The sequence below is a fragment of the Marmota marmota genome, unplaced genomic scaffold (genome assembly GCF_001458135.2).
Source record: "Marmota marmota marmota unplaced genomic scaffold, marMar, whole genome shotgun sequence".
Lineage (NCBI taxonomy): Eukaryota > Metazoa > Chordata > Mammalia > Rodentia > Sciuridae > Marmota > Marmota marmota.
In genome coordinates, this window is record NW_026000185.1 from 19,129,765 (window position 1) to 19,140,070 (window position 10,306).

The 10,306-nt window shown below is 46.8% G+C and overlaps 1 protein-coding gene across 2 annotated transcripts in view; it reads right to left on the reverse strand.

The window, feature by feature from the left end:
- The window catches only part of Nsmce1 (NSE1 homolog, SMC5-SMC6 complex component), a 28,496-nt gene extending 27,155 nt beyond the window's left edge, over positions 1–1,341 (reverse strand). Inside the window, exon 1 of one of the 2 annotated variants that reach the window (XM_015491188.2) lies at positions 1,266–1,341. Coding sequence is in view for 1 of the 2 variants with exons in the window: in XM_048789690.1 (XP_048645647.1) it covers positions 1,055–1,061 (7 nt within the window). In the remaining variant the exon portion in view is untranslated. Of the gene's footprint in view, positions 1–1,054; positions 1,078–1,265 lie in introns of those variants that run through there. The other variant, XM_048789690.1, reaches the window with a different exon arrangement.
- Between the last annotated feature and the right edge of the window lie 8,965 nt (positions 1,342–10,306).

The following is a 10,306-nucleotide window of genomic DNA, read 5'->3' on the forward strand; positions in this document are numbered from 1 at the left end:
CATACTGCACTCATTAGAGAAAAACAAGAGAATGAGTAACAAAATAGTTAGGGTGGTGGCTTTCTTTGGGGATGGGGAGAAAAGGACTTAACAGGGTTTAGGAGGATGTGATACCATATTTCCTTATCTGGTATATGGGTGTTCATTTCATTTTTGTTCTTCAAGCTGACATTCCCACGTGCTTTTATAGATGGTTACATAGAATAAGAAAGAAAAACATGTGACTATGTTAACAGCCAACACAAACGTTCGTGAGAAGAATGAAGTAGAGACGGGGCTCAAATGTTATCATCTGGGGGAAAGGGGTGGCAAAGTGGGAGTGGGAGAGACACAGACAGACATGCTTGTTCACACATGTCAGGTGCCTCTATGAAAGACTGTGACAGGGGGATTAAAAGACTGTGACAGGGGGACTAACTGTAGACATGTACTACTGAGCCAAACAATTTAAAAATCAAAATGCTTGTGTGCCACAAAGCGTGCTGGACAAAGCGCTGTGCTTGACTAGCCTCCTTCACTCCTCACTGGAACCTTAGGAAAGCATGATTGACCCCATTTCACAGATAAGGAGACTGAGGCCCAGGTGACAGGGAGGGAGCTGGAGGTTTGCAAGTCCAGGTGAACGTTAAGGGTGAATGCGTGAACAATAAAACCGTGTCCTAGGTCCCTTATCTGCAAGTGTCTGACCTCAGGGAGCCTGAGAACAGCACTTTCTTCTGTGTGAAAACCTGAGGGGACCTGAGAGGGGCTCTGGAGGGTTCTGTCCCCACCACGTGAACACACAAGGTCCTTGGCCACGGTAACGACTGCGGTGTGGGGCGCGGAGACGCGGCTGCGGCCGGCGGGGTGGGACACGACGGGGAAACGCACGTGCACCGCGGTCCTCGGCCGCCCCCGGGGAGCTCTGGATTCGGAACACGCCCAGCCGCGGGGCTTCCTAGCCGGGGCTGCGCACTCGCGGCCCGGCAGCAGCTCTGCACGCAGGAGCGGGGCCCGGGGCGGGGATGGGCCGGCCCGGCCGGGTGCGCCACAGGTGGGGCCGGCGTGGACCGACCTGTCATCGGGGCCAGTCGGGCCTCCCCGCGTCTGCGGCCCCGCTCGGGCTGCTTCCTCAGCAGCACAGAAGCCCCCGCCCCTCCCGTCCCCAGCCGCGCGCTCCGTCACGGCACACCGGGGCCGACCCCGCCGCCGGACCCGCCCAGCCCCACCTTCCGTCCTCCCCTCTTCCTTCCCCGCGGGCCACCCGCCCGCGCGCCCCGAATTACCCGCCACAGCACCCCAGGCAGCCCAACTACGCCGGCGGCTCTGGCCGGAAGGCGGGCTCGGGCACGCCTACGAGGCGGGGCTAACGCGAACGCCGCGCTCCCATTGGTGGACCCCGGCAAACGTGCCCCGCCCGTTGGATGACGCATTTCCGGTTACCCCGCCCGCGCCGCTGGCCTGGCTTCGCAGAGCCGTGGGTTGGGTCCGGAGTTACGCGGTTTCCCGCTCGGCTCCCGGTACTTACGGGAAAAGGCTTCCGCTTATCGCCCTGCGGCACCACAGAGGCATCCCCGACCGAGAGCCGGGAAAAGCAGGCTCGCTGCCTGTGCTTCCCCTCAAAGCCGCGATTCCGCAGCTGAACAGACCTCCGTTTCCTCTTCTGGGGACCCCCTGGCCTCGTCGCAAACCCTGAGGGCCCTGTGGTCGTGCAGCCTGCGCTAGAATCCCAGCGCTGCCACTTGCTGGTTGCCAAGTCACTGAGCCACTCTGAACCTCAGGGTCTTCTTCTGTTGAATGGAATAACAGTCCCCATTGATGATGCCCCTGAGATTTAAGAGTTACTGCGTGGCCCGTGGTTAGCGCACACTTGGAAAGTGTTGTCAGCAAGTGCTGGTAAAACGTCAGCTAGCATCTTACCTGGGGGCTGTTGCAATAAGTAAACAAGGTTGTAAAGGGACGTGAAGGAGCTGCTTTGAATTACCAAGGTATTCATTTTTACAAATGTATTCCAGACCCTGGTCTGAGAGCCAGAACGCAGCCTAGCGGGGGACCCAGATGACTGTACAATAGTACTAAGTGCAGGATCTGTCTCACTGAGGATAGCTCAGCAATTGTTACTTGGCACTTACCACCCCACTGATGGGGACAACAACCCCCTCGCCTCTCTGAGCCTCCCTTCCTCATCTGCTGAGTGGGGACAAGTGGATTAAAAGGTGGAACTCTGAGCTGGATGGTCCAGATGGAATCCTGGTCTTTGAAGTCAGAATCTCTGAACTCCGGAGAAAGCACTCAAGCCCCGGCCTGTTTGTTCATCTGTAAAGCAGGGATGACCACAGCGGCCTGTTGATCAGGTTGTTCTGAAGATTAACTACAAACCACTTAGGTGTCCGGAGCATGGTGACCCCTGAATAAGTGTGAACTACCTTTACTAAGAGAGCACTTTACCAGTTGCCTTCTGGGGCTAAGGAGGAACATGTGTGTTTTGTTTGCCCTCCCAGTTTTGTAAGAATTTCAAGTATCAGTATTTAAAGTTGAGGTGTTTAAACCTGGAGAGATCTGACTGCTCTCAAAGGGAAATCTGGTAACAATGGGCCACCGTCCTCCCTTGGCCGCCTTCGTTTAGAGCGTGGGAGAAGCTGCCTTCTTTATTACAAAGCCTGTGCTTTCTTGGTGTGTAGAGAGAGGATAGTTGAGGTCAAGACTAGGGAAAGCTGGGAACAGCATATTTTGGGATCCAAGGGCCAGAGAAAGGTAAAGAGAGAAGCTAGAGAATCAGTTCTGGTTTCAGAGACACCCAGGTAGGAGAGACCTTGGAGAAGTAGGGTGTGGTCAGGATTGTCCATGCTCTGGAGAGTTCTAGAAAAAAGTGTCACTGACCTGGATGGTCAAGAAGAGCAGCCTTAATAGAGAGGGGAGGGAGCTAGGTTGGACTCCAAGAGGAATGAAGAGTGGAACTGGGGGAGGGTGCTGGCCACTCTTAGGGTTTAGGAAGATAAGAGTCTTATCTTTCTAAAGAGGGGATAATGGATTCAATAAAAAGTGATGAGAGGACAGGTTGAAGGGTGTATGGACACAGGATTACTCCTGTCCTAAAGAGCAAGAGGGACACCTCTAAGCTGGGTGCATTGGTGCACTCCTGTAATCCCAGTGGCTCAGGAGGCTGAGGCAGGAGGATCGTGAGTTCAAAGCCAGCCTCAGCAACTCAGCGAGGCCCTGTCTCTAAATAAAATATAAAAAGGGCTGAGGATGGCGCTCAGTGGTTAAGCGACCCTGGGTTCAATCCCTGGTACCAAAAAAGAGAGAGACACACACCTCTGAGAAAAGAGGAAGGTAGGTAAAAAGGATTAAATAAAGGCTCACCCCCAGTGTCTTGTGTTTTCTCCACAGAGGAGCCAGTCATACTCTGCTGAATAAAGGGCTGCGCTGGGCTGGAGGGGAGGGAGCGGAAGGTTCGGGACAGATGCCCAGAGAGCTGCAGAAGGGAGGCTGCAGCTAAGGTTGCAGCCATCAGAGATGCTATCTGCCCCCCTCAGCTCGGGGCCCCATCCCAAGGGTCCACAGCAGAACTCATCTGAATTCATCAGCTGACTGCGGTTGGGGTGTCAGCTGACTCCAGAAGGCAAAGCAGCTAGAGGATGTCTTTTTGAAGTGATCCCCCAGGGCACAGAAAGGCAGAAACAGCCAGAAGGGACAGTGCAGCCAGAGGTCTCCAAAAGGTGGCTCCAGCTCAGTGGGAAGAGGTGGTGGGAAGGGATTGGAGTTCCTAATGCAGGTGGCTCCAGCAGGGTGACCGTCCTGCTTCCCGGTGACTCTTGTGGGCTCAGTGAGTATGTACAGGAGCTTTGACATGCCAGGCCTGCTCCTGGACAACTCTTTTTTTGTTCGTTTGTTTGTAGCAGGGATTGAACCCCGGGGCACTTAACCACTGAGCCACATCCCCGGCCCTTTTTCATCTTTTATTTTGAGACAGGGTCTCACTAAGTTGCTCAGAGCCTCACTAAATTGCTGAAGCTGGCCTCAAACTTGCAATCCTCCTGGCTCAGCCTCCCGAGCTGCTGGTGGCAGTCATGCGCCACCACACCTGGCTTCTAGACAACTCTTGATAGTTTAAATGTTCTTCTGAAAGCTGGCCCTAACATCAGAGCCACGTGCACATAAATTTGCTGTACGTTGGGGAAGTGGCCAAGGCTCCGGCTTGAGAGGAAGGTCAGGGTCATATAATACGCCAAGAGGGTTGTTCCTTCTCCTGGGACCATAGAAACTATCCTATCAGAGAAGAAATAATGAAATTGGATTCGCATTTTAGAGCAAGAACTTGGTGTATCTAGTTTCAAACATTCTTGGAACGTGCACAGAAATTGACTGCATGTTGGGCCACAGGAGAAGCTTTGTTAAATTCCAAAGAATCCGTCGACCACACTCATGAACCACAACACAGCCAAGTTAAAAATCAACAACAAGAAGAGATCCAAAGAGAAACCCACACCACACAGAAAACACACCTTAAATTAGTAACTGCAGTTTCTTCTCAAGAAGGGGCCAGGAAGTCAGGATGATTTATTTTTCTATGCACATCTATAACTCGTGAAAAATAAGGCTAAAAACTGTCAGCATACATTTGAGTTTTCCTTCTTAAGCTAGGTAATAAGTACAGGGGTGTGCACACGAGGGTTCAGTATATTAATTTTTCTACTTTGCTGAAAGTTGGAAGATCTCCTCATCCATTTTAAAAAGAAAAAGAATACTCTGGAAACTGAGAAATACAGACAGATTAAAAAGAAAACCAATTATGGAAATTTCAAAATATTCAGAAATGAAGAACAATGAAAGTCTGACATAACACACCAAAATTGTAAGATTCAACTAAAACAATAATGAAAGGGGAATTTAGAGCCTTAAGTGTACTTATTACAGAAAAAAATGTAAAAGGGTCAGAAAAATAACAACTAAATAAACCCAAGGAAAGCAGAAGGAAGGATGTAATAACAACTAAGCAAAAATAAGTTTTTAAAAAAAACTGAAGTTGATGTTAGAAACCAAAAGCTGGTATTCTATTAGAGACTAATAAGCCTACGAAAAACCTCTTATAAGACTGATCAAGAAAATAACACAAATAAACAATATTATAGAGGATGAAGAGAACATTCCAGATAAAGTAAGAATTTTAGAAAATGTGAGCACATACTATGAGCAACTTTATGCTAACATAGTTGACAAATTAGACTAAAGAGGTAATTTTTTAAAATTATGTTTTAGTTGGTAGTTGGACACAACACCTTTATTTCACTTGTTTATTTTTTTATGTGGTGCTGAGGATCAAACCCAGGGTCTCGCACGTGCAAGGCGAGCGCTCTACCGCTGAGCCACAACCCCAGCCCTAACGTCATTTTTTGACCAAAAGACCAACTTCAAAACTTGAAGAAAAGCAGACTTAATAATCTTTGACGAAATTGAAATGATCTTCCAGAATCTGCTCCAACTCCTAAAATGCCCCGGTCAAGTTTTACAGCAGTGATCCACGAACACAGAGATTGCACTGTGCACACTGCCCTGGAGTCGTGAGGAGAATCTTTCCTGTACGTTCTATGAGGCTAGTCTAGTCTTGATGCTGCAAAGATCAAGCAACAGCAAAGTTAAGGGAAATGGCAGGTCCACTGACATCACAAACTCAGGCAAAAATTGAGTCGACGAGTGTATCAAAAGAATCTCTTACAGAAGAGGAAATTCTAATGGCTAATAATATATTTATATGAAAGGTTGTTAAACCTTATTGGATATGGAAAGTGACAAACCCCCAGGTAGTGTGGCCTGGGGAGCTGTGTGGATGAGGGAGAAAGCGATACATGATCCTTTCCCATTACCTTGTTTGGCAATGACAAGACAGGCCCCCCGGGAGGAGATGTCCACCAAGCCTGGAATGAGTCTCTGGGAAGAGGCCAAAGCATTGATTCTTCCCCAAACAAATCCTTTTCAGATGCTGACCACTGACCCCAGACCCCCATCTCTCCCAGTAGGAACAGATCTCAAATTCCTGAGAGCCCAAACTGACATGCTCATTAAAAAAGTCACCCCTCAGTGTAACCTGTATAAGCATAAACTCCCCCTTTGGCCAGTGGCTCATTTTCCACGAGGAAAGTGGGTCCATCAGAGTTGTGACTCCATTTGCTAAATAAAAGCTGTGCTGATCCAAAAAGTTTGCGTCTGGCCTGGTCCTCTTGTGCTAACAAACCTTCCTATTAGTTGGAAATAAAACAAGGAAACAAAGATACCGATGTTTCCCCCACGAGAATGGCACAATGTCACCGTGGTGAGGTGGAACCAATGTTCTCATATGCACCTACTGGGGTTGTAAGTATTTCTTAGAACCACTCTGAATTGCAATCCATGGTTATTGAAATTGAAAAGGCTCATCTAGCCATTTCATTTCTAGGAATTTAATGAGAGAAAAATGTTTCTCACGCACCCCAGGTTTACTGCGATGATATCAGCAATACAGTGGGGAAATGGGGCCTACTACATCCCATTAGTAAGGAAACGAAAAAGCCAAATGTGCATGCCCAGCAGAATGAGTTAACTCACAGATATCTACCTGAAGGAATCTTGGAAGCACAGAGTGGAGAGGCAGAAAAATACAGAAATGATAAAGCAGTGTTACCGTTCATGCAAATTTGGTAAAATGCAAAATAGTGATTTTAGGTATTTTCAGTGGATATGCGCATACACGTAAAATTATGTTCAAGGCTTGAAAAGATGGTTATAGAATTCAAACTAAAAGGCTCTTAGGGGAATTGCTAGTCGGAATAAAGAATAAAATATCTTCTATCTTATCTGTAATTTCTAGTTCTAAATTAAAGTAATAAAACTATTCTTACAGTGTCTGTGTAATTTTTCCAAATTTGCATTTAGGAAGGGGATGTAGGCAGAGAGGCCAACATGTCAACAGCAATTGGTGTTGGGGGTAGAAAATGGAGGCTCAGTTCCCCCCCCCCCACTTCTACTCTTCTGTCATTTGTTGTAAATTTCTAATACGAAGAATGAAAACATGAAAAAAAAATATTTTTTAAGTGCCCAATAGTAGAGAAGAAAATGGGAAGGGAAAGACTGGAGAGCAGCTCTCGCTGAAGCCTGGTCACTCTCCCCAGGACGGTCCTGGTCAGTATCTGTAACTCACATGATTTTGGATTCAGCACACTTTAAATTTGATCCAGCAGAAGTGACGGATCCAAATTGGTGGGAAGAAGGGGAAATTATCCCCTGGGTATGCACTGCCGTCTTCTCCAAAAGTCAAAAAAAAATTATTTGAAGATCCTGATGGGCCTTTTAATTCACAGATCTAAAGCGAGCAGCCCTCTGAAGCAGAACAAGTTCAAAGAACTCCAAGGTCGTAGGCCAGACCAATGACGGCCAGAGGATGAAACCCAGATCCAGAGGCAGCTCCCAGGTTAGGACGGGGTGATTGGCTCATGTGAGTCAGCCCTCCTGCCTGCCTGTTGCCGGGGCTGGGCTGCTAGACTCAGCCATTTGCTTCCAGAGGGTTCTGCCACGTTAGGTACCACACCAGGCTGCAGAAGCCCTTTCTACAGAAGGGCTCAAGCACAATGACTTCCTCTGGTTTAAACCTATCTTAACATCTCAGAAGGATGGTGACAGTGGCCCAAGGTCAACTGTTAGCACACTTCCTGAGTTGAGAGTCGGTGAAGGCTCAACCCTGGGCTCAGAAGCAAGCACACTGCTAGAGGCAGCTTAGACGGGTCCATGTTTCTGCAGGGCTGTGCTCATCAAGAGCCCGGATGCGCCCATGTTCTTTGACCCCGTGATTTCACTTGTGGGAATCCGAGTGATCAGAGATGCCCACAGAGTTTGGTGTATCAGGAAGTGCATAGCGTCTTAGCCAAGTCAGGCAGAAGTGGAAATGTCTCCCTGGGAGAATGTCCAGAAAGGAGAATGGTTGGCGTGAGTCAAATTCTTGTGGAACACTGTGTAGATGAAAAATTGTGTTTCAAAAAAACACTTGATGTCAGGAAAAAAAGCAACTTAAAGAGAGAGAGAAAATTAGAAGGGCATACATCAAAATATTATAGGCCAACTATCTGATCGAGAGTAACTTAGGTCAAAATGTTTTGTTACCTTTTTATATTGTCTAACTGTTCTCTAAGAACATGTCTCATTTTATAATCATAAGATATGTTATTTTTAAAGTAATTGAGTCAGTGATCATAAATATTTTAATTTCAAGAAATTGATACTATATATGTACATATACATATAAACACAAATAAATGGATGATAGATAGATGAATAGATACAGATATATTGGGGATAATGTTACAGCCATATTTACCTAGTATCCTCTGAGTGTTAACATAAGTGAATTTTCCATGTACCCTTATAAGCCCCAACATTTTAAAAAGCTTATTAATGGTCTGTGTTAATAAGTCTAAAATGTATACGTCAATACACAATATCTCTTCGTGATGAGAACAAACAACTAGAGTATTTTGCCTTTACAGGTTGTCCTAGTCAGCTTTCCGTTACTATAGCAAATACCTGAGATAATCGACTTGTGAAGATAAAAGGTTTGTTTGGGTGGTCTTACTGGTTTTATGCCTCTGCTGGTGGAGGTAGGGGCTGCAGCCCATCTTGGTGATAGCCTGTGGCCCCTTCACCTCTTTAGCTGGAAGTGAAAAAGAAAAAGAGGAAGAGTGCCACTATGGTCTTCAGGGTCATGACCCCAGTGACCTGAAGACCTCCAGGAGGCCCCACCTGTGAAAGTTTCCCCGTCACCTAATAGCAGCACCCTGAGGAACAAGTCTTTCATACTTGGGTCTTTGAGGGACATTCCAGATCCGAACAGTGGCTCAGGGAATACCCCAAATTACCTGACTTTTTAATTCTGGGGTCAGCTTCTGATAATATTCCATCTCTTTCCTTCCGCCAGCTAGCAGTGGCCTGGTCTCTCCTTACGATCAACAACGTTTTTATTATTATTATTAAGCGGGGCCTCACTATGTGGCCCAGGCTGGCCCTGAACGCCTGGGCTCCAGTGAGATTCCTGCCTCCGGCCTCAGCCCCGGGAGTGGCACCACTAATCTGCCTGCTTTTCATGCTGTATGGACAAAACAAACCAATGGCAGGTCTTTTTAGAAAAGTGGCCAAAAAAATAAAGCTCAATATCAGTCAAGGGCACACGTTCTTAGTTACAGAAAATTCGTTAAGTCTGCTTTTCCTTCTCAGATCTCTGTTTCGCCCACTTCCGTGTTCCTGCCTCTTATCTAAAAAAGATGAGGTTTCCAGAGAATCAATTTTCAGATAAGACACAAGGTCTCAGTGAGTTCCTAACCAACCTGAAGAAAGCGATTGAAGGTTGAATTAGGGCCAGCCGATCAAGACCCCGGATCAGGCCCTGGAAGAGCTCTTGGAATGCAGTGTCTATAACCACAAGAGTTTTCTGCTTTTAATTTCCAAGTATGGCCTATGGGCCAGCAGAATCGGTTTTACCTTGAGAGACTTCTAGCAAGGTGAATCTGAGGCTCTGCTCTGTCTTTTATTTTATTTTATTTTATTTTGGGGGTACCAGGGATGGAACTCAGGGGCCACTCGACCACTGAGCCCCATCCCCAGCCCTATTTTGCATTTTATTTAGAGACAGGGTCTCACTGAGTTGCTTAGCGCCTCACTTTTGCTGAGGCTGGCTGTGAACTCGAGATCCTCCCGCCTCAGCCACCTGAGCCACTGGGATCACAGGTGTGCGCCACTGCACCTGGCTCCCTGCTCTGTTTCAACAGGATCCGCAGGTGAATGACAAGCCTGTGAAGGCTGGGGAAGCTCTGATCTCCAACACACCTACACCCATCCCTTAGACCCGAGTCCCACGCTCTTAAAGCTTATTCTAGCCAAGCCAGGTCTCTTTCCGCTCTTCTTCCCTCTCTGGGAGCAGGTTGTCAATCATTCCCTCTTCACATGTGTTTCTTTTTAAATGGACAAAAATGTAGAATTTCCTCTTCTCCATGGTTTATCTTCATGGTTTCAGGGTCCTGGGTTTTGTTTCCTGATTTAATCATGATTTTCAAAATTTTCCAAAAAAAAAAAAAACCTTTTCCTTTTGCCAATAATTAGAAGATAGTCATCAGGATTAGGAGTTGGATTGGGTTGGAAGGTGGAAGAGTAAAAACCCTCTATATTGTGTCCAACAGATTTAAGAGCTCAGTGAATTTTGTTCTGATGTTTCAAAAGCATTTTATTCTTTTGGCACTTAAAGGTTTTTGAAGTTGTGACTATATGTGATCATATATATATATATATATATATATATATATATATATAT